Here is a 25,305-nt window from a genome sequence, read left to right on the forward strand (position 1 = left end):
ATAATGCAATATATGTTAAGAAAAAAAAGAAGAAGAAGATAGCGGGAGGGGAAGAATGAAGCGGGGGAAATCGGAGGGGTAGATGAACCATGAGAGACGATGGACTCTGAAAAATAAACAGGGTTCTAGAGGGGAGGAGGGTGGGAGGATGGGTTAGCCTGGTGATGGGTATTGAGGAGGGCACATTCTGCATGGAGCACTGGGTGTTATGCACAAACAATGAATCATGGAACACTTCATCTAAAACTAATGATGTAATGTATGGGGATTAACATAAGAATAAATAAATAAATAAATAAATAAATAAATAAATAAATAAATAAATAAAATGACCCTTATCTTACAAGCATAAAGGGGTCCTTAGCATCCTTCACTACCTCATTGAGTATATAAATTTAGATTTATATATAAATCTATACAAATCACTTTCCTTTCTCAATACAAGTAAAGGAAAAATGGTGACTTTGATATACCTAAACCTCTACTATTTCCCTTGGAAGCAGGCGGCCATTTCCCCCCCTCCTGTTAGTGCAGAGTTACAAAGCTCAAAGACATCTTCCATAGGAAGAAAGACATTTGCCATTAGTAAATTCTTCACCAGCAAGAAACTCTGCTTCTCCTTCAAAGAGGTCCGCACACATTTGCCTTCACAATTTCTCATAAAGTGAATGTACTTTGATGCCATATTTGGAATCAGAACCTGGTCTGCCCAATATTACTTAATACCTGCCTATAACATAGAAGTCATGTTTCTACTGTTATGGAGAAAAACACTGCACGGAAGCCCCAATTCTAACAGAACTTCCCTACCTGTGTGACAGAAACGGTCACAGGTGTGCTGAGGGGAGGAGTGCCTGCCAGCGTCAGCTGGGGGCAGCCCCTTCTGTTTCCCTAACAGTCCCACAGATACCAATTTCCACGTGAGCCACTATGTGAACAAGGTCAGGCAACACACTTCAATCACAGCTATTTAGGCCTCAGTTTCTCCTCTGAAAGATCTGTGTAGCACAGGAATTCTTTGCCAAGCCACCGAAGTTCCTGAATTTCATTATCACAGGACTGCGACTGAGAGACTTAAGGCCTTATGAAGTAATACACTGAGACCACAGGTAAATATATTTACCTCTACCAAACTAAAACAAAGATAAGAATGGAAGCACAGTTGGGACAAGGACTTGGGAGTTGGGTTTTGTTCATGCATAACAGTGACCACAACAGTACATGAAACGGGGTCGGCACACAATAAATATTTCACAAATGTTAAATGAAAAAAAAAACACAAAACAATGACACTTTATGGATCCTTACTTCGGAAGAATGGATTAACAGACAATTATTTTTCATTTATCTTTGTTTCCCAAGATGACCTCATGAGATTGCACAACACAGCTGATATTGGCAGTGATGATGAAAACGGAAAGAGTGCTTACTTACTAATGAGAAGGGAACAAATTAAACACTTTCTTCCTTTGACTCAAACAGTCATCTCAGTCATACTGCCACAGTTAAACTGTGTCCTCTGCCTTTATGAGTTTTCTCAGTCAATAAGCATATTGAAAAGCGGAGACCTGTCTGTTGCCCAGCTCCTCAGAAGGTACTTCGTCCCTCCTTCTGAAGAATGCATGAAATGGAGGTGATGTGGGTTTTTTGGTGGGTTTTTTGTCAAAGTCTCTTTACATCTCCCCAAAAGAGGCGGAGCAAGGCATTTCAAACTTAATTAGAAGTCAGGTTTTGTCCCAAAAAGGGACTGGTTTTCACTGTGTAGAGGTCTGACACAGGAAGGAAGCTTTTAGAAAATCAGCTTCTTGCCTGGTCCTTAAAACTCTTACGCTTTTTCATCAACAAAGATGAAGTAAACAGTTTCAGAGCTTTCTCTAATAATTCCTGAAAAGCCAACCACTTTACACATTGCAGTTGTCAGATGCTCCCTGATTCACAAAATTATGTTGGTGATACAACTTTTTATTTATTTCTTTGTGCTCGGGGAAATACCATAAAACCTGTTAGAAGATCTTTCTGGGAATATTTTTAAAACATGCATTGTTTTAGTTCATTCACTGAATATTATTAAAGCACTGGCGTAGCCTTCCTACTTTGTTTTCCATGTAAATACAGGACTGTTTTCAAAGAGAAAGCAGCAGTAGAGCCCACTAGAGTTAGTCATCAAATCCTGGCTCAGACACTCACTGGCTGCATAACCAAAATGCAAGTCACTTTTCTTAGCCTCAATTTGACTTCTAAATGTGATGATACGATCCACTTTCATAGGGCTGTTGAAGGGATTAAATGCAGATTTATATTGTTCTAGTACACACTGATGAAGCCCTACTCCCATATTAGTTTTTAAATATCCTACTTCATGAAGCCTCAGACTTCCCAGCCTGCTGCCTTGGCCCCTCCCCTAAGTCCCAAACATTTCCCAAAATTCAATAGCTGAAAGATTACTCTTAGCATATGAAGCTTTTAGGACCCTGCTCCAGTATGTGTTCTGAATCACTGGTAACCATTCATTATTAGTGATTAAATATTTAGAATATTCCCCTTGATTAAATGAAGTAAATATAAAGCAGTGCCTGACACATAGTAGGTGTTCAAAGTTAGTTACCATGATGTCTCCAATATGATTTGACATGCCGCTGATTTAATGCTCTTGAATATTTTGATCACTCCCCAGGAGCAATGGAGCTAAACAATAAAATCATGTTTGATTTAAAAAAAAAAAATGTGGGGCACCTGGGTGGCGCAGTCAGTTGGGTGTCCGACTCTTGATTTCAGCTCAGGTCATGATCTCAGGGTCATGGGATCGAGCCCCGTGTCTGGCTCCGCGCTCAGCACGGAGTCTGCTTGGGATTCTCTCTCCCTCTCCCTCCTCCCACTGGTTCTCGTTCTCTCTCTCTCTCAAGTAAATAAATCTTTGAAAAAAATTGTGAGGCTAGACCTAAGATTTAAAAAAAAAAAAAAAAAAGAAGAACTGAGCAAGAATAATGGCTTCCAAATGTGGAAAGGAACAAAAATGTGTTTTACATGTTGATTCAATTTTCATTAAGAGTTTTTAATTAGTCCAGAAAGAGGATAGCAGCAATAAACTATGCTTCCCTATGGGATCACCAGAAAACAAAAAAAATCTTTATCCATTATTCTCCATTCCTGCTTCCATTCCAGCCTCCTCTCATCTCTTCAGAGCTCTGGAGTTTGTTATTATCTGGAATATTAACTTGCTTATAAAATCACCTGAAGAAAGCACCAGCATGAGACAGAGGACGAGGCGGGGTGTGAGAGGGTGGGTGAGAGAGAGAGAGGTGTTAGCTGTCAAAAATTAACAGCGCTTATTCTTTTGCAAGGAATGTATAATGAGCATGCTTCCAAAACAAGCCAGTGTCAGAGCTATGTTTCTGAAAAATTGCTTTTCTTAATCAAGTTCCCATAGGCATTCTGAAGAGGGAATATTAACTCCTTCCCTCCCTTTACATTATGTTGGCCACAGGGCATCTTAAAATGTTTCCATCTATTCCTATACCTTACCATAAATTTTTCAGCATTTCACTCCCCTGCTGTTTCAAGGAGATACTCATAGATATTTTTAAAAGACATTTCACATATTCAAACATTCAAATATGCATGCTCCTTACAGTTTTTCAAAGTTCAAGTACAAGGTAAGAATAAAACTTTCAAGAATTTCATTATGTCTCGCATTATGTTGGTCCACATTTTCATTAGATGAATTATGAATCCATTGCACCAAGAAATAAACACTGACTGGTCTTCATGTAAGAAAGCTGGTCAATAATTTAATTTATGATACTTTACAAAAACCCCACTTTTATACAAATTGTCTTACCACTGGGTGGAAGCAACATCAATGTTACTTAACCAGAAATGGCAGGAGCCTTAGAAGGAACAGCTCATGAAGGCAGAATTCATAGAGGGTGCTGCAGCCTAACTAGTCATGCTCAGTCTGAACACTAAGATCAGGACTCCTGACAATCACAAAGACTCTAATAAAATTAAAAATTCAGTTCCTCAGTCACAGCAGCCCCATTTCCTTCAAGTACTTGATAGCCAGAAGTTATTAGACCCGGGCCTGATAAAGACTCTACTATGGAAGGACAAAAAATGATGCAGACCGTAAAAACTGCAAGAGAAACTGCAATTCTCGATTACGCAGATTCTCCTGATTTGTAAATGTTGGCAATCAGAAACATAAAGGATAACAAAAACACTGTGTGGAGACCAGAGGAGACTGAGGAGACAAGACAACTAGATGCGTTTTGTACCTGGCGCTGGATTTTAGAAATAAGTTAACGGGAGACAGAGGGAAATCTCAATAAAGTCTGGAGTTCCATTAATACCAGTATCAGTTTCTTAGTTTTGACAAAGGTGCCACAGAAATGCAAGATGTCAATCATGGGAAAATGGAGTGAGGTGTATGTGGGAAAACTCTCTACTACCTTTTCAACTTTTCTGTAAGTCATAAATTATTCTGAAACCAGACATTTAGTAAACAGTAACAACTGTGTGTGCCAAACCTGTCCCACAAGTCTCCAGTTTGTAATCTCTAATCACCATGAACCCCAAATCACAAATACCATATAGATATTATACACAGCACAAAAAATAAATAATACATTTTCATAAATCAGAATAATGTGACCAATCACGGAGCTGCCATCAAAAGAAGGATGGAGTAAAATAGCTGGCAAAACAACATAATACATTTTGAAGCAACTTTCATACACTTAGCCTAACATACTCAGAACTGTGGAAAGTCTAAAATGAAGAAGATTCAAATATATTCATATTTTATGTATGGATGTAAAAGGATGATTTTACATTTGGAAACGATATAAACAGTAGGCATTCAAAGATCATGCTGGAGAAACAAATACCCATGGGCCAGTCAAAACTCTAAGATGGACTATAATCAAGTGGCCCAAATTTAAGATTCATCATAACATCCTGAGAAATCAGGAAGGGAGAATCAATGGCCACTGGAGCAATCCATTAGAAGATGAGCTCTGTGAGATCTGGAAACACTGAAAGGCCTCCTTGGCTGAGGAGCTGGATCAAAAAGAAAAATAAACAGGAAAGAACATGAAAGCGATGAGAATGAAAAGTATAAAGGAGTGAGGGGCAACAGGCTGGTTAGATCATGAGAGGTCAGATTAAAGAGGGCCTTGACAGCCAAGCAGGAGTTTGGTCTTGAAGCAGAGCAAAGGGACAACTTAACATCCCTATAGAGGGGAGTGGTATGCAGAAAGTGGAGCTTGAAGAAGTTGAATTTGGTCATGTTCCTACTAAATTAATTTGGCAACGTTCCCCCCTCCATCATTCCACACCCTTGTAACTTTCTTACATGTCCAGATTCAAAGCCACAATGTCACCTTCAATTCCCCCCTCTGATCTCACCAGTTGCAATCCTGTGAATTCTAGACCTCACACATCTTCCATCCATCTCCTACCCCTGCTACCAAGACCTCAGTTCAAATCATCTTTACCCTCTCTACTCCCCCTCTTCCCTCTCTGGTACTGCCTCTGTTGGGGACGCTAGACATTACTGATAAAGAAACTCTCCTAAAGCATAGCTTATGACCGTGACCTTTGCTGGCTCTCTACTCTTTTTTTTAAGACTCAAATTGATAGTTTACTTATTTTGATTCCAGTATAGTTAACACACAGTGTTACATGAGTTTCAGGTGTATAATATAGTGATTCACCAATTCCATGTATCACTCAGGCTGGCTCCCCTCTAACCAGCATGAAGCCCTACGATTTCCCCCTACCTCCAGGCCTATATTCTGTCCCTTCCCCCCAAAACCCCCACACTTATTCTCTGAATATTCCCTTTTCTTGTCCACCCGCTTCCTCTGCCCAGAGAGTGCCTTTCTTCTCTTCGCTCCATCTTTCAGCCAACACTTTCCATGCAGAGTGACTGACGGCTTTTAAGAAAAAACAAACAAACCATGTCACTCTTCTGCTTAAACTCTTCAGTGGCTCCTGTCTATAAAACAGAAGTCCAAGTTCCTTAGTACACAGAGCATATAAGGTCTTCTCTGACCTAACCCCTACCTATCTCTTCAGAAAAACCCTTCTACCCTATCCACTTATTGCTGGATATTTAATGCTCTAGGAATATCTACTGAAAATATCACCAAATTATTTCTTTTCTTTGTACCTTCAATCACGCTGATTGATCCCTCTGCCATTTCATCCTTTCTTGGATTGGCTGTTTCATCTTTTACGATTCATAACCTCAAGGAGATTTTCCTTAAACCCCTGTGTCAAATAAGCTACTCATTACTCCTCTGTGCTCCAGGACAACAATGGCATTTCTACCTGAAGCAAATCACATACTATGCTGTTTAGGTGTGTCCTTCTACTGCCACTTTCTCCGGTAAAATATAAGCTAAGACTGTTCTTGTTCACTCCCACATACTTGCACCTAGCAAATGTTACCTTAACAAATGCTGACCTCAAATAAAAATAGGCAGTACTGAGCTGTATATCTCAACCAAATGCAGAGATCATACTTCTGATTCAGCTACACGTAAAAATTCAGAATCTTCAAGCCTAACAAGTTCAGCATCTGAGAGCCCTACACCTTTCATTACCAGGCAGTGAACTCCTGGGAGGGTGAAGAATTCCTGATTCAGAATCTGAGAGGAATGATGTTCCTGTTTCCTTAGCAGCCGGAAGGCTCCTGCTTGATGTGTACTGGGAGCTGTTCAGCCTGGCAAAATGACCATCAGGTTAGCAATCTACTATTCTCAGTAATTAAATATAGAGTGGGTATCACAGTCTGCCTCCAGGAAGGAGTGGGGGACAACTGAATACAGAGACCAAAGAATAAAGCAAGGGATGAGGTGAGAGTCCCAGAGATAACCCCAGACAAGAAGACTTTTTTACATGGAAGACTGAAGGGAAGGTACATGTGCTCAAAGACTCAAATCAAAGGAGTACATCAGGAAGTGGTGCCCATCCTAGGAGATAGCTGTAAGGTAGGTATGTTTTAAAAGTGGTAATATAGTAACCCCAAGGGATGACTCTAAGGTGATGTCACTGAAGAAGTCTGTCCCCACCCCTCTGTTCTTTCATGCTTTTCGCTCTCCCAATCCTGGAGGTGAATAAAATGCATATCAACAACCTTGCTTTAATGAAAAAAAAAAAAAAAGGATAAAAGTAGCTTTAAACAACGTACCTTTGATTTTTTGTTCAGTGGCCTAAAATAAAAACAAACAAACAAAAAACAATGTAAATATGAAACTGAAAGAAATGGACTGTTAATGATAAAATGTTCATATTTTACTATTATATAAGACATATACACTTTTATTAAATAAGGAATTTGTCATTTAGGTGAACTGCATAGGAAAAGATATGCAAAGAAAGCATGCTTTTCCCACAGATGTGCCCCATTGTCCCTGATACAATGTTTATTAATAAAAAAGTTTGAAATGTTTCTTTAGATACAAAGCAGAGAAGACATCATTGTATGACAGTAAATAATAAAAAAAAATGGTACTGTACTTTTCTCATTATTTAGTTTTTAAAAGAATTTTCTATAACTGTCACCTTTAACATTTGATGGATCTACTGAGTTTTGCATAAGTTTAAAATGGCTTCAAAAATTCTTATTTTAAATGATAAAAAAATGAATTAAGTTTTCTGGAAGAAAAGCTGAATATAACCATTTTGACAAATCAGTAATAAATTTAACTCCTGGAGGTTAGGCTGCTCTTTCAGTTAAACATAGTTAACTTTTAGGTATTTTTGAGTGGGGAAAAAATTTCACACAAAACTGTCACTTCTGACACATCTGATAATTCATTAAAATTACTGTGTTCAGAAGCTAAACTGACACCAACCCTGCTTTGCCATGCCTGCCCCGTTGTCCACTGTCGTTGACATAACAAGGAACAGGGCTGCCTCAAGGTACCTCACTCAAACTTCAAGGGCCCCAAAAAGAAGGAACAGGTTACAGACAGAGGCCACAAGCAAAAATCAACTTTTTAGTTAAGACCAATTACATGGGAGTCCTAAAAATAAAAGATACAAGGATAGGCAGGAAAAACTGAGTAATTCGTAGCCAAATAACCACGAATTGTTCCTAAATAAAGATAAAGCTTTCCTTAAGTGCCATGGGGCACAATAATTTTGCTTAGTCATATTAAATTACTGTTATTAAAAATAGCATTTTTTTGAATTAGATCATTATAGAACTAGATGGTAAAGAACTACATGGCAATTACCCTAATCCTGAAGCCACACCTAACAATCTTTCCCTGGAGAGCCAGAGAGTCAGTCTAGGCAGTGAGCTCCTTTACCAAGTTTTAGAGCACTACTGTTATGCTAAATAATGGAGGCCCATCTTTTACTTCATATGGTTCAAAAACTAAAAAAAAAAACCAAAAAACAAAAAAAACAAAAAACTGATGGAAGGACAATGGCAAAAGACCAGTTAACTAGCTGGAACACTTAATTTACTTCTGGAGAAATTGTTTTTAAAATCTGATGGTAGAAAAAACAGTCTTATTAAAGAGAACTTAGTATATGAATATTTTATGAGAAGTACCATGGCAAACAATAAAATACATAATTTTCTGAAGCTGAAACATTACAGCACAAAAATTGTTTTACATGCTGAAAATCTTTTTTAAAAAACTCTCCTAGTCTCTTCCACAGTTTACTTCGAAAGGAAACTAACTTACAATACACAGAAGCCATGATCACGTTATCCCCAAGATAAACCGTGTTGCTCTCACGGGCCTTAACATAAAGGCCAGAAAAACAACTCCAAAACAAGTCCACACTGCTTCAGAACAACAGTCAACCTCATTCAGTATTCTGTCATCTACAGAGAATGGCATCAGAAAACATCCAAAGGTGTCGGCCCATCAGAATACTGACTCATATACTGAAGGAATGTGAGTAACAGAACCCAAGAGCTCCTAACAGATTAAGAGGAAACAGAACTCAGCAAGTGCCACTTCTTTAAAATAAGTCTTTGTGGGTTAGTCCAGGGACCTAGCATATTACTCAAACTGTTCAAAAGATAATTTTCCAAACAGGATCAGTGATTTTAAGAGTATCTGTCTCAAAAAAAAAAAAAAAAGAAAGAAAAACAGAGTATCTGTCTACACTGTTCAAAATGGTAGCCATGTCCAGATGTGGCTACTGACCCCTGAGGTAAACTGAGTCCAACCTGCTATGTGTAAAATACCAGATTTTTACTTTTTATACTTAAAAATGGTATCTCATTAATAATATTTGATACTGATTATATGTTAGAATATTCTGGATATATTTGGTTATATAAAATATGTTAAAACTAACTTCAAATTTCTTTATTACTTTTACATGACCTTCTCATTTAAACCCTCTGGGTCTCAGGTTCCTAATTCCTCAAGTAGGGGGGTTGGGGGGGCAATGTACTGCTTACCTTTCAGGGCTATTATGAGGCTCAAGTACAACAGAAACTTTTTTTTTTTTTACAACATTACTTAAATGTGAGGTATCACTGTAGATCCTCTTGTACAACAGAATTAAAGGATTCTGTCAAATCTAGAAGCAAAATTATTTCCATATTGAATATCTTTTTCTTAAAACAAAAACAGGGGCACCTGGCTGGCTCAGTCAGTGGAGCATGCAACTCATGAGTCTGAGCCCCACGTTGGGCGTAGAGCCTACTTAAAAAAACCCTGAGCTGTGATTCCACAAGCAATTACTACAACTGTCTCAGTTCATAAAGGAAGGTATCAGACAACTGGCAGACACGCAGCATGCCACGCTGTTTCTGTCAGGCTCCGCACCACTCGTCCCAACCCCTGACCCCTAAGCTCCCTAAGCATACTTGAGTGGCTAAGAGCTCAGTGTCTGAAGCCAGACTCTGAATCCTGGCTCCACCACTTGATGTGACCTTGGTTAAAATTAGTTAACTTCTCCAAAGCTCAGTTTCCTCATCTGTAAGACTGGAACAAAAACACCTACCCCAGAGCAGTTGTGAGCCTAGAAGTATTTAAATCATGAAGAGTTGGGGGGGGGGGGGGCGCACGCTTAAGGACCCTGCCTGGCACGCAGGAAGCATGCAAGAGCTGGTGCCCTGGCTCAGTCCTTTCACCCTGGGAAATGGCCCAACTCAAACACACTCCAGGTTCCCAAGTCCCATTTTTTTTTTCTCTTTTCCTAATCATCTACCATATCTTCACAGTGCCAGGTATCAGAAACTAACATCAGGAATAAAGAATTGATGGCTAAATTCGCCTATTTTAAATGAGGTAATTAGGGGTCAGAAAGCTTTTCTAGGACTTAGCAAGCAGCATTCAGCCTAGACCTCAGGTCGGCTGCATACAGAGTTTTTTTTTTAAAAAAAGGAACCGAGACCAGTGGAGACCAGTGAGCTGAAATCGGCGGCAGGACTGTAAGCCAACACTTGGCTGCCCTAGAGGGCTGCAGTGCTCCAGGCCTGATGATGTTACCACCCTGGCTCCTTGCACTGCTGAACAGGATCCGTAGCCTCAGACCAACATGGCCTTCGGGAGACATGATGATTGATACTAAAATTTCTGAAAAGGGGAACGAAAGTTCGACATTTTCTATAATGTAAGCCTCGCTTAAACCCAAACTGAGTACATTTAAATCCACAAAGCCTATAACAATCCCCTCAGCTCCTAACACAGTAACAAAAATAGTAATGAACACTGGCTTTAAAACATTCTTAACACTAAAAGATCCCAATTTGTATTGTTGCTTCCCTCTGGCCCCTCAACCATTATACGCTTTCTAGGAACAATTACATGCTTAAAGTAAAGGTTATACTAAATTATCCCTCTATAATTAACCTATTTCTCAACCTCCTTTTCCCTTCACTACATTTCTCTCAAGATTCCTTCTAGAAATTTCTTCTAAAAACAGAACCTGGAAATAAATCCATGGTAACAAGCTACTGCTACCACTGTTGCCCTTTTTAAGTGCAGAAGCTACATTCCCATACTGTATCAAATTATTTCCTAAGTCTTGGAATTAGAAGAAATAAGTAAACAGCCCTGACTCTTAGATATGAAATAGAAAGCTTTTCAAAAAACAAAACTAAAAATAAAGCCATCCAGTCACTGATCTCATTGTGAGAGATGTACCGAGGCTGAAATATAATGAAAAGCATGTAATTTTCATGTACAATTTCTTCAAAGAGGAATTTAGATACTTAAAATTTATATTTAAGTAGACAAAATAAAAAACTATCATAGTAAAAACATTACAGTGAGCCTTGCTGATGTCTCATCATCTATAGAAGCTGTGTTACCTGGCTTTTATTTAAAATAGCAAATAACCTGTGATCTGAATTTGAATTCCTTAAAAATACTACAGTGGCCACTGGGGACCAAGTTTCTGTACACATGGAATAAAGACTTGTTAAATGCTTTACAGAAATTACCACAATATATTATTTGTGGCTTTAAAGTTCACCTTTAGGTTGTGAAAAATAAAGCAAAAAGTATAAAGGATAGGGGCACCTGGCTGGCTCAGTCGGTGGAGCATGTGAGTCTGAATCTCAGCGTTATGAGTTCCAGCCCTAGATTCAGTGTAAAGATTAGTCAAAAATAAAATCTTAAGGGGCAACCTGGTTGGCTCAGTCATTAAGCATCTGCCTTTGGCTCAGGTCATGATCCCAGGGTCCTTGGATGGAGCCCCACATCGGGCTTCCTGCTGGGTGAGAAGCCTGCTCTCCCTCTCCCACTCCCCCTGCTGTGTGCCCTCTCTCGCTATCTCTCTCTCTCTGTCAAATAAATAAAAATAAAATCTTTAAAAAAAAATAATAAAATCTTAAAAAAAAAAAAAAACGACAACACCATGGCAACCTAATTTTGGAAAAGTGTCAGCTGGGGGTCTAAGCAGCTTACCATCCTATTCCTAGTTCTGTCACCCTGACAAAACCATGGTTGGCCACTTTAACTCATTTTAATGCTTGACCTCTTTCTATCTTAAAAAAAAAATTAAAAATGAATAGATCAGAATAGTTATCTGAAGTCTTCTTCAGAAATAAAAATATATAGGTTTTTAACATGAGCATACATTACATAAAACAGGCAGACTGTTTTACTGTAGTGAATTTATGTTCCAACATTCATATAAATGGGCTGCCTACCTGTCTTATGTAGATGTCCGCCACCTACCTGCATACACCTGCTGGCTCCTTCTACAGACAAAAAACAAGCTTGAGGAAACTTGTCTTAAAACTCTTGTGACTCACAATCTTTCATATGGGCTGTAGGTGTGCCAACTTGGGATTCTTTTTTGTTTTGTTTTTTTTAATAGCTATTTGGTAACAGCCTATAGAAATACCAGCTGTCCTCGCTTCACTAATGTGTATTATTCAAATTCAGTTGTAAACTGATTATTTGGAATTTGAAGAACAGTCTTATTTACAGTGGCAGTGTCCCCTACTATGCTTAACATTTATTAGAGGTATTAAACTTTTCCTTTATATTGTGTTCAGTGGCCAGGGTGCCTGGGTGGCTCAGTCAGTTAAGCATATGCCTTTGGCTCAGGTCATGGTCTCGGGGTCCTGGGATGGAGTCCCCCATCAGGCTCCCTGCTCAGCAGGGAGTCTGCTTCTCCCTCTGTCCCCCCCCCCACTTGTGCTCTCTCTCTCAAATAAATAAAATCTTAAAAAATATATCTATTGTTTTCAGTGGCTAGATATTACTGTGTCTACAGGATACACAAGGAATACCCTACCAATGCTGAAGATCTGGCAAAGGAAGAAAACATTCCCCATTACTGCTAAGGCTCTGTGATGATTCCAGTAGAATGGGGTTAGGGTGAGAGCCTGGAACGGGTTGAGGCAGGGATGGGGTGGGAAAGAGTGTGAAAAGCTGTCATTTCAGATCTGGTGAGAGGCCAAATGACACAAAAGTCATCATTCACGTGTTAAAGACACTGACTTGGTGAGTCAGAGACTTAGTTATGAAAGAAAATAAAGATGAACCTTAGCAATTAGAGCCATTCTAATTTGTTACAACCTTAAAAAATTTACTCACATCACACATTTTAAAATTGTAAATTTTAAAAAATCATTCCAGTGACCTCCTCCCTTTCAGGGAATTTTCTCAGTAAATAGGGTAAATCCTAAATAAACATGCTTCATTATATAGTACCTTAGGCTTCTTCTCTAGCCATTTCGCAGACATCCTAACTTACCAGCTACATTCTGAATACCTCAGAAGCAGGAATCAACAGGGGCTAATGCAACACTCAGATGCTTGCCAAACTACCGATTCTACATAAAGTACATGTGAGCATCTTCTTCAACAAGTCTCTGAAGTTTCTTAGAAGCTCTCTTCACTCAGTAAATAGCCTTCACAGCACAGACCAAGAGTCTCATAAGCCTCCCCCAACCTTAACTCACAGAGGATACAACGTTTTCCACAACAAATCCTCAGCTAAAGACTATCACATTGCAAAGACCAACCTGTATCAACAGGCCTCTGACAGGTCTACGGCATCGTCAATGCCAAAACTCTATACTAGAAACCTATTCTAAACCATGACTATGACAATTACAGATGCATCCCTCCCAGTCACTCCTGAGAGCAAGCAAAAGGCCAAATGCTAAGGCCACCTATCACCTCCTCACTCTCCATCGTCCAATGCTCTATGTTCTAATCCCCGCCCGCCCCCCCTCCCCAATACTGGCTGATCACGCTGTCAGCTCAGCACTCCAGAGCGGAAATTCTCTTTCCCCTTTCTATTCTCTAACCTGGTTAACTGCTCCCGAGATATACTCCCGTCACTCAATCTGGAACTGGAGCATCAATCAAAGTCACTCTCCCTTAAATCCTTCCAACAAACCCTGTGGGTTCTTTCCATAGTCCCTCCACCAGCATCTGAGCCTCTAATTTCTACCTCCTCCAATCCAAGCCCACAGTTTGCTAAGGTAAACATTCTCAAGCACAAACTTTTACATCAGTCTACTGAAATGCCTTCAGTTTTCCCCAACACTTAGCAGCTGAAACCCGGGTAAGAGTCCACAGCTACCGCCACCTTCTGCAGTCTCATCCTCTGACACTTCTGCCCTTGGCGTCCCACCCCCACCAATCAAAACCCATACTTCTATAAGGCCGTGGGCACTTACTGCTGAATTTACTCTGCTTGGAATCCCTTTCTATTCCACTCCTTGTTCACTTGGCTAATTTCTACTCTAAGAAAATTCTCCCCTCTGTCGGCCCCATTCCAGGCTGAGTGAAGCGGTTCTCTGTGTTTCAACAGCTCCCTACCTACCGCAGATTTGGCTGCTGTGTTTTTCCCTATTAAATAATGTGCAGAGGAGTGTGCGGCTGTAACATGCCTGGCACAAAAGAGGTATAGGTCAGAAATTAAAGTCAGAACTGTCACTGAATACGGAAGTGGAACAGTAATTTCACGTGATCTTTTAGAACATTTTCAAGGTCCCTGAAACCTTGATACAGCAGGAGATGAGTGCCCAGCTGTCGTCAGGATTCATATTAATTTGTAAAAAAAATCTTTATAACTATGAACATAATCTTTTCTTTTTCTACAATTTGTATTGTTTTGGTTACAGTTTCTGACAACATATGGGCTAGAGATCTTCTGCAGCAAATGATGTCCTAGGGTTATTTTCAAATATCTTACTGTAAACAGCAAATTCTTGAAATCAGCCCAGGTACTAAACAAAAAGTGAAAATGAAACTGACACTTTATTTCCTATTACGTGCATTATGTGTATTACATTATCTCATTTAATTAAATTCTCATCTTACAAAACATAAGGAAACTAAGGCCCAGAGAGGCTAAACAAAGCTGAAGGACACACCGTGCAGTATGCCATGTGGGAGAGCTAGATTTCAATGCAGCTCTCTATGCAGCTACAAATTCCATGTTCTTCTCACGTATAGAGAGATGCATATATCATGAAAACCTAGGAACAGCTAATCGAAAGATAATGACCTATATAAAGCACTTACCTTTGAAAAAACTATCGGCAAGATTAAATAACTATGCATTAAATCGTACACACTTGGCAAGTTACTACATATGCATAATCAGAAACATTAAATATTAAAATGAATCTCCACTGAAATTAAAACATTCAATCAAATGCTTTAAAAAATCCAATAAGAGTAGTTTTCTTTTTAAATCTGTTTAGACCGCTTAATATAGATAGTTGATACGTATATACTACCTTCTTTTGAGCAGCTTCCTTCTTTTTCTTGTCGTCTTTTTTCTTTTTCTTTTCTTCCATCAACTGTTCTTCTTCTTGCACTAAATCCCTGAACCACACAGTTGCAATTAACTTTCCCAAAATGTATTAAGAAATAAAAATAATGTTGCATACAGATTCATTTTCACTCTTATTAGAAGACATGGAAATTACTCTTTTTATTATCATTCATTGAAATAAACCCCAGCTTGCAACCTCCACCTAACTCTGGAGCTACTATTTAGTACTCTGTTTTAGTAAGTCACAAGTAGCAGAGCTTTGATCTTCATGTCAAAGAAGACAACCTAAAATGAGCATATTTTACTCTGGGAAACAAGCTATTCTCTCTGATTCTAGAATGTAAACACCGTGTGAGCCAGAGTTACCTTGCTTCTGGCCCCAATTATCAATTAGTAGCTAGTAGCAATGCCTCAGACCTATTAACTATTTTTTTAAACACAAGTTATTCATTAAAAAAAATCACGTAGTTCAGCTTTACAATAATTTCATACCCCATAAACATTCCAAACTATTCTGGGAATCAATAATACACTCATTATATAAGTTTGTTTCAATTCTTAAAATCACAAATGCTGAAAGTTGTCAACAGAACCCCTGGTTCAGGATTTCAAAATGATAGAGAGCCTGGGTAAATGGGTCTGCTTCTTCCTTTCCACTCCACCTTATTGAAATGATAGGAAAGAAGGTAATATATCTCTTCCGAGCTGAGGCATATATACAAGAACAAAGAAAGCTACAACCCAAGAATAAACAGGAGAGAAGTCTTAAATGGATGCATGTGCCATCCTCCCGTGGAGTTCTAAAGAGGCTCCAACAGAGCTAGGAGAGCAGAAAGAGGTGTGGAGCAAAAAGACTGCCTAAGGAATAGAAAGGCCGAAACTATTCAACCCCTCCTATCCACCTTCCACCCCTTGACGACATGGCCATGCATAGCAGCTACACTTGATCCAGCCTAAAACCAAAGAAACACTCTCTAAAGAAACAAAACCTACGCAGGAGGCAGGCAGGGCTCCTGCAAGGGGTATGGTGCCCCAGATCAAAGTCTTCTTTATTGGAAACTTCCACCACTCTCCTCCATCACACCCTAGAGTGAAGCCTGCCAATCACCACACTTCTCAGACACAGAGCTCAGTACCAGCCATTCTGGTCAAGGCAGGAGCCTCTAGGGAATGCGGAAAATTGGAGGAAAAGTTAAGAGGAGACTCACTCCAGTTACCTACATTAGTAACCCTAGATTCTAGAACCTAAACCTTCATCCATAATATCAACAGACAACCAAAAATCAGATACTTGAAGAAAATCAACAAAGAGAAAATACCTAACTCTGCCCTGAGGAAGCGAGGAAGCTTCCCAGAGGGAACATTATAAATAACAGACAGACAAGGCAAGGTTCAAGGAACATGAACTAGACATTTGGGGAACTGCAAATAATTTATCAAGGCTGAAATGCAGATGGCAATGGGAATGCAGAAAAGAAAATGAGAAAGACAAGCAAATACAGAGGAAACTGCAAGGGCTGCCACAAGGGGAGCACAATGAGATCACACTCAACTTAAGCTGGCTTGTTCACGGAGGAACTGAGAGGAGCCACAGGTAGGCAGGCAGCGAAAAACAAACTGAGTGACATCTTGGATGACTGCTGGTGATCCAGCAAGGTTGAGAATGTGACTGCTAAAATCAGTTAGAAGTTGGAAGGAGAGTAGAACTGTTGCTATATTCCCTTGTCATTTTGTTCCCAGTAGAACTGCCATGTGGCTAACAGAGTAGCAAAACAGACGCACGCCAACCACAACCATGACTCATTCTTGCCTCTTCCATGTGAGGGAGACAAGGAGAGTGAGCAAGCGAGCTCACACTGTAATCCTGGGTAAGTCAGGGACCAAGCTAGCCACAGCATATGATTAAAAGTAAAATCAGTAGGGCGCCTGGGTGGCTCAGTTGGTTGGGCGACTGCCTTCGGCTCAGGTCATGATCCTGGAGTCCCGGGATCGAGTCCCATGTCGGGCTCCTTGCTCAGCAGGGGGTCTGCTTCTCCCTCTGACCCTCCCTCTCATGTGCTCTCTCTCTTTCTCTCTCTCTCAAATAAATAAATAAAATCTTTAAAAAAAAATTTAAAAAATATAAAAAAAAAGTAAAATCAGTAAACAAATGAACTTACATCACTGTCATGTCATCCATCAAAAGCAGATTACTAGCTCTAATTACTTAACCTTCTACAGCCTCAGTGTCCTCCTTAAAATTGGAGATTAATTTCTGTACTTCTACTTCATAACATTTTTTTAAGGATTAAATGGAGAGCACTTTCTTAACACAGTGTCTCTAGTGAGCACTCAAATGCCTAGTTATGAACTCTGCTCACCAGTTCTCAGCGGCACCCAGGACTGTCTTTACTTTTGTCAAGATTTTATGGGCACTTATGATGCAAAAACATCAGAATCTTCAGCATTTGTTCTCTGTGTCCTCCCGTGAATTAGACACAGGTCCTTGTCCAATCTTGGATTCCCCGCCCCCACCCCCTCTCTCCCTCTATAAATAAATAATTTAAGTAAATGTCAGTAACTATGTTGCGCACTTTATGTGTATTTTCCCATTTCATTATTACTTTTTAAAAAATGATAAAGATGTTACCCTTTTATTGATGAAGAGACTGAAGTGCAGAAAAGTGAAATGAATTGTCCAAGGTCATATAGCTAGTACAGGGTAGAGACAAGATTCAAATCAACGCTCTCAATGTCCTGGTCTTTCCTCTACAGCATGAAACCTCCCACAGTAAAGTACTAGTTCCTTTTAGGAGCCACAGAGCATAAATCCTTTTGCCTTAGACAGATTAACTGCCAGATCTTCTTACTTATAACAATGTATCTTTTCCCCAGACTGTGTGCCTCCACAATCCTTTCCTTATTTCCTTCCACCTTTTACAAGAACACTTTTAACAGAATGTACTGCAGGAAAGACAAAGTATTAGAGTTCCCAGAACCATGTGATCAGGAGCAAGAACAGGGGGGAAAAAAAAAAATCAAAGACCGAACAGCCACTGGTCTGAAGAGGGGACCAGGCACTGGTGATCTTTAAGAGAACAACTGCAGGGGCACCTGGGTGGCTAGGTCGTTAAGCATCTGCCTTCGGCTCAGGTCGTGATCCCAGGCTCCTGGGATCGAGCCCCGCACTGGGCTCCCTGCTCCGCGGGAAGCCTGCTTCTCTCTCTCCCACTCCCCCTGCTTGTGTTCCTGCTCTCGCTGTGTCTCTGTCAAATAAATAAAATATTAAAAAAAAAGAGAGAGAGAACTGCAGCATTTATTTTGTGAATGTCTGTGGGAGGGCGATGTGGGAGAAACAATTAGATACAACTAGTGAATGGCTGTAAGGTCCCACATCTGAGGAGTTCAATAACTTAAAAAGAGAGAGAGAGAGAGAGAAATAGGTAGCTAGAATGGTACCAGAAATGAGAAAAAAAAGGGCACCTGGGTGGCTCAGTCGTTAAGCGTCTGCCTTCGGCTCAGGTCATGACCCCAGGGTCCTGGGATCGAGGCCCGCGCATTGGGCTCCCTGCTCTGCGGGAGGCCTGCTTCTCCCTCTCCCACTCCCCCGCTTGTGTTCCTGCTCTCGCTATGTCTCTCTCTGTCAAATAAATAAAATCTTAAAAAAAAAAAAAAAATGAGAAAAAATAAAATGTCCTTGAGGAAAAACTCATGGAAATGCCAAGTGCATGACAGAGAACATAGTACGCTATCATCTGTGTAAAAAGCAAGAGAGAGGATATGCACTCCCCTTTCCCTCTATGTGTACAAAATGACTGTGAAAGAACACCTAAGAAACAGCGACTGTGGGGAGGAGGAGGGAGGAACTGGGTGGGTGGGGGATGGGAGGAAGGCTCTCACTGTACAAACCTCTTCATATATTTTAATTTGATTCATCTGTGAATGACAGCATTAAAAAAATTAAATATTAGGGGCGCTGGGTGGCTCAGTAGGTTAAGCGTCTGCCTTCAGCTCAGGTCATGATCTCAGGGTCCTGGGATCAAGCCCCGCATCAGGCTCCCTGCTCAGCAAGGAGTCTGCTTCTCCCTCTGCCACTGCCCCCCCACCCCCCGGCTTGTGCTCTCTCTCTTTCTCTCTCTGTCAAATAAATAAATAAATAAAATCTTTAAATAAATAAATACTATTTTTTAAAAACACACTGCTAGTTTTTCTTTTCGATAAATGCAAATTAAAAGACAAAACTCTAATGTTATACTTTTTTTCTTTTTTTTTTTAGTAATTTTATTGATAAAAATGTTCAAGAGTAATAATATCTAGTGCTGGCAAGAATGAGAGTTAAGAGGTTCTCTTACATTGCCAGTGGAAAACTACTACAATCTTTTGGGAAGTAATGTGGTAAGAATTTTAACAACTGAAGTTATATACATTCTAGCCAGCCACCCCATTCTGCAGAATGTATCTGATGGTAATAAACCCCTAGAATGCAAGGCCATGTGCACATCAAAGTCCACTGCAAGGTTCACAAGGGCTGAAAAGCAGAAAAACAGAATGTCCCTCAATAAAGAAATGGCTTTTCTATGGTATAGCATAGCATGTTGTACTGAAAAGGAGTTGATCTGTTTATTAATTCAAAGGAAATTTCTTTTTTTTAATTTTTTTAAAGATTTTATTATTTTTTTAAGTTACCACTACACTCAGCGTGGGGCTCAAACCCAAAACCCCAAGATCAAGAGTCACATGCTCCACCAACTGGGCCAGCCAGGTGCCCCAGGAATGTTCCATTTTTAAAATATGATAAGCAAGGGGCACCTGGGTGGCTCAGTTGGTTAGGCGACTGCCTTCGGCTCAGGTCATGATCCTGGAGTCCCGGGATCAAGTCCCGCATCGGGCTCCCTGCTCGGCAGGGAGTCTGCTTCTCCCTCTGACCCTCCTCCCTCTCATGCTCTCTGTCTCTCATTCTCTCTGTCTCAAATAAATAAATAAAATCTTAAAAAAAAAAAAATATGATAAGCAAGTTGCAGAAATGTGAACATGTTATCCCATACTTTATTCAAGCTGTTTGTATGGGTATGTGAACAACTTTATACAAATTTAGAGAAAGACAGGAGGCAACACCCTCCTGAACTAGGAATATCAGAGTAACCTCACAACTGGACCAAGTATTTAAAGAAATATTACGTTTTTTAAAAAGTGCATCTCAGCTCTGGCTGGCTCAGTCAGAAGAGCATCCGACTCTTGATCTCAGGGTAGGGAGTTCGAGTCCCACGTTGGGTGTAGAGATTATTTAATAAATAAACTTAAAAATATATATATATCTCGGGGTGCCTGGGTGACTCAGTCGTTAAGCGTCTGCCTTCGGCTCAGGTCATGGTCCCAGGGTCTTGGGATCAAGCCCCACATCCAGCTCCCTGCTCGGCGGGAAGCCTGCTTCTCCCTCTCCCACTCCCCCTGTTTGTGTTCCCTCTCTTGCTGTGTCTCTCTGTCAAATAAATAAATAAAATCTTTAATATATACATATATATGTAAATATATATGTATCTCAATTTGAAATGTTGTGTTACGTGTACATTATTTTTGTAAATTAGTACCAAAGTAATGTTTAAAACACCATAATGTCCAGAATTTGCTTTCACTATCCAGGCCCCACCCCACTGCTCAAAAAAACAGAAAAGAGAAAAATGCAACATGACTGACAAAATGTTGGCAATTGCTGAGACTGGGTAATGGGTGCATGTATCTTCCTGATTCTGTTCTCTTCTAATCTGTGTATGTTTGAAATTTTCCATAATAAAAGACAAAAAATTACAAGCCTCCACACAAATGATTAAAGGCAACAAGAAGGGAGATTAGAGACAAAGGAAGAAGCAAAAGAGTGTCAGAACCAAGAGTCCTGGGAGCAGGAAGAGAATGGGTAAGGCAAGTTGCCCATGATGGCAGCAGGACACAGCTGGGACCTAGAATGACCCTCCTTGTCCTGCTTTTCCTGATGCTTGATGGGTCAGTTTTTTCTACATCCCCAACGTGACTATCATTGTAAGTAATCACTTCCAAAGGGTACTCTTATAAACTGCTGTTGAAATAGGGACTAATAAAGCCCACCGGTGAAGAATTTGGAAGTATCTAATATCAGATTTTCAAATGTCACTACGTTATGACCCATCAATTCCAATCAAAGCCCATAAAAAAGAAACTGTAAAGAAATAGATACTGCAAAATAGCCTAACAGCCAGTCAGTAGAGGAAAGTTAACAAACCATAATGTACTCATACCATGGAATCCTACATAGTAGTTTAAGAAATGGAAGGGGTGGGGGGCACCTGGGTGACTCAGTCATTAAGCGTCTGCCTTCGGCTCAGGTCATGATCCCAGGGTGCTGGGATCGAGCCCTGCATCGGACTCCCTGCTCAGCGGGAAGCCTGCTTCTCCCTCTCCCATTCCCCCTGCTTGTGTTCCCTCTTTCACTGTGTCTCTCTGTCAAATAAATAAATAAAATCTTTAAAAAAAAGAAACAAAGAAATGGAAGGAGGTTTGTAGATTTCCATGGTGTGCAGAAGAATTAACACAGCAGGTGTGAGACTGTGATCCTTAGAAAGGCTGGCGGTTGGCTGGTGTCAAGGAAGCTGGATTTCAGAGAGGTTCCCACCATTCCCTAACTGATAAGCAATACATTCCCTAACTGTACAAGCAATACAGTTTATGCTGAAAATCTTTCCTTTTGGGAATCTGGAATTTTGGTACGTGTTAGACAGAGGATGCATACGTGACCGGCCCCTATCAGAAACCTTGGGCACTGAATTTCTAATGAGCTTTCCTGGTAGACATTTCACACATGTTGTCATAATTTGATGCTAGACAAATTAAGCATGTCCTGTGTGACATGACAAGGAGAGAACTCTTGGCAACTTGCACCTAGTTTCCTCTGGAATTTGTCCAATGTGCCTTTTCCCTTTGCTGATACTTTTGATGTAATAAATCATGGCCATGAGTATAACTGTGTGCTGAATCCCAGGGAATCATCAAACCTGAGGGTGGTCTTGGGGACCACCTGACAAATATGGCTTTACAGATAAAGATCTCTAGGACCCACTGCTGAGTCAAAAGAAGGTCAATATTCAGATCAGTGTATCATTTGTTAGAAAAACAAGAGGAAAATCCCATTAAAAAGTACACATTTTCCACAGTACAGTAGGGAAGCAGACCCTCAAGGTACCTGGATGAGCTGACTCTGAATCCAAAATTATTTAGTGATAACCTATGCAATGTTCAGTCAATAAACCAATAAAACTGTGCTTAGGAATTCCTATAAGCCAAGCAGTCTCTGTGTACTGGGAGAACCTAAGCAGAAAACATGATTTTAAACAGTAATTTTGTAGAAACAACTGGACACACCTGAAAGAAGGAAACAAGCAGTCTTTTGGTAGAGGCTGTAAGCAAGTTTAGGAAAATAAGACATGCACATGAGCTGTTTCAGCTATGGAAGGCTTCAAGGAGCAGTTAAGAAGTTGATCCTAAAGGATCTTGAAGAAGACTCTTCTATAGACAGAGAGGTGGGCCTTTTCAGGCCAGGGAGCACAGAAGGGCACGGACACCAGCAAAGCAGGGAGACTTGTCAGCATGGTGATTTCAGGGAGCAGGACTGACAGGGAAAGAAAAAGGAAGGAAAAGCTGGGTAAAAGTAGGACATAAATTGCTAAACAGGGTGAGAAGGCTGCTGTAATCATTTGAGTAAATGTGCAATGCCCTGAGCCACAATGGTGGACTGAACTGGAAATGAAAAGCAAAGAATAGGGGCGCCTGGGTGGCTCAGTCGTTAAGCGTCTGCCTTCGGCTCAGGTCATGATCCCAGGGTCCTGGGATCGAGCCCCGCATCAGGCTCCCTGCTCTGTGGGAAGCCTGCTTCTCCCTCTCCCACTCCCCCTGCTTGTGTTCCCTCTCTCACTGTGTCTCTCTGTGTCAAATAAATAAATAAAATCTTAAAAAAAAAAGAAAAGCAAAGAATAACACCAAGGTAATCATGAGAAATTGGAATGGTTGACAGTATTAAGAACGACAGGAGAGCTAGGTTAATGACAACTCCAGATTTTAGAAAGCAAACATTTAAAAATGGAGGCTCTGCTGTTAAAACTGATCATACGGTAATGGGACGAGGGGTTAGATCTTGTTTTATGAAACAGAAGACCCAGGGCAGCATTCCAGAGGGCCCAACTAGCCTATCAGTCAGCAACTTACCATAAGGCTGCTCGTCACCAGGCAGAAGCCAGCTCTAGGTGACAAGCTGGTTATGAAAATACATTTCACATCTTCTGCCAAAAATGCTCTTCTCCTACTTTCCCCCTTACACTCTATTCTATTTTCTCCCAGCCTTCCTGCTTCCTCTTTCCTAGCTGCTTGCCAACCCTCCCTTCTCTTTTTGTCCTTCTCGTCCTCCTACACGTAAATTAATCACCAAAGCCAGTCTAGCACCCCACAGTACAAAGCCACCAGTAACCGTCAAAACTATGATCTCGCCACATGGTAGAGATGGAAACCCAGCTGCAGCAAAAATAGGCAAGAATGAAATCAGAGGTTTGGAGAAGTTTTCAAAACCTTTGGCAGTGATACGAAGAAAACAGAATAAAAATGAAGTTTTACAAATAAAGATGACTAATACTTATTTGTAGGTAGAAAAGGGGTCAGGGAATAAAAGTACTGGAGGAAGCGGTGGCAGAGAGAGTGGCACAAGAGAGGCTAGTTTCCAGTCACAGCTAGTTTAATCTCCACAAATGCTGAAGGAGTTCAATAAAAGTGATGCGTCCATAAAATGGAATACTATGCAACTATGTAACAGAGAAGACCTCCATGTTCTGGTAGGAAAGGATCTGGAAGGCGTGCAGTTAACTGGAAGAAAGCTAAGGTGCAGTACACTGTGTTTTGTGTTAAGAGGAAGGAAGAGATAAAAATATATATCCCCATGCGTTTGTATTTGTATGAAGAAATTCTGGAAACACACACCTAAATAAATAATACCTATTTGTGGCAGGAATATGGGGAGCAAAAAGGACCAGAGAAAGGATGGCAACAATACTGTATATTTCTAGATACTATCTAATTTTGAACCATAAAGCACAGACTGAAAGCTTAGCTTTGGAGGCACGGGTGGTAGTGAAGAGTCAGCAAACCTTCCCCTTAAGAGTGAAGGGAAAATAGGAAAATAGGACAGAGACGGCAGTGTCTTATCTGATGATACAGTCTGGATCTCTTCAAAAAGTAAGAGGTTGAGCATAAAGGGGGCTTCCACTGGCCCCATAATCTGAGCAACAAAATAAGGCAAATAAAGGATTACAACCCATTGAATAGAATAAAGTAAGAATCCATGAGTCCTTACTGATATTAACAAATGGATGGGTCGATGAAGGAACAGGATAAAGGGAAAGATCTTGAGGCAGAACGTCAACTAATGTAGAAAGAATGATGACCCTGGAAAGTCACTATTTGGCGATCCATTGATTCAGGCAAGAATCCTGATGAAAAACAAGGTGTTTCACACAGTCTCAAAGTTCTCCCAAGAGTAGTTATTAATTACAAAAGCACAAATCTGAACTTTATGGTTACAAACCTGACATAGAGCACCTTAAGCAAGTAATTGCAGTTACCATCACCGGTAATGAGATAAATGAACACCACACACCTCCTGATAGGATGCACTAGCTAACACACAACATTGGTTCTGGGCTACTCCTGCCACAAATGCATAACCCGAACCCATCAAGAGGAAACATCGCATGGGACACCTGGGTGGCTCAGTTGGTTAAGCGACTGCCTTCAGCTCAGGTCATGATCCCGGAGTCCTGAGATCGAGTTCCGCATTGGGCTCCCTGCTCAGCAGGGAGTCTGCTTCTCCCTCTGACCCTCCCCTCTCTCATGTGCACTCTCTCTCACTCATTCTCTCTCTCTCTCTTAAATAAATAGATAAATAAATAGGAAACATCACACAAATATGGACTGAGAGACATCCTATGGAAGAACTAGCCTGGACTCTTTAAGAAGTAGCAAGGTCTTCAAAAACAAAGAAACTTCCAGAACGCAGGTGACTAAACGAACATGAAAACTAAA

The 25,305-nt window shown here is 40.4% G+C and overlaps 1 protein-coding gene across 10 annotated transcripts in view; it reads right to left on the bottom strand.

The window, feature by feature from the left end:
• Positions 1-25,305, bottom strand: part of TNRC6A (trinucleotide repeat containing adaptor 6A) — a 102,059-nt gene that overhangs the window by 62,075 nt on the left and 14,679 nt on the right. For 8 of the 10 annotated variants that reach the window (XM_081819819.1, XM_081819823.1, XM_081819818.1 and 5 more), the window contains exons 3-4: positions 15,197-15,284; positions 7,196-7,217 (exon numbers count right to left, since the gene is read on the bottom strand). The exons of 1 other annotated variant lie outside the window; for it this stretch is intronic. In XM_081819819.1, the coding sequence (XP_081675945.1) occupies positions 7,196-7,217; positions 15,197-15,284 (110 nt within the window). The remainder of the gene's footprint in view (positions 1-7,195; positions 7,218-15,196; positions 15,285-25,305) is intronic. One more of the 10 variants, XM_081819824.1, reaches the window with a different exon arrangement.

This window comes from Leptonychotes weddellii, chromosome 5, assembly GCF_054177405.1.
Source record: "Leptonychotes weddellii isolate Sample4059 chromosome 5, ASM5417740v2, whole genome shotgun sequence".
NCBI lineage: Eukaryota > Metazoa > Chordata > Mammalia > Carnivora > Phocidae > Leptonychotes > Leptonychotes weddellii.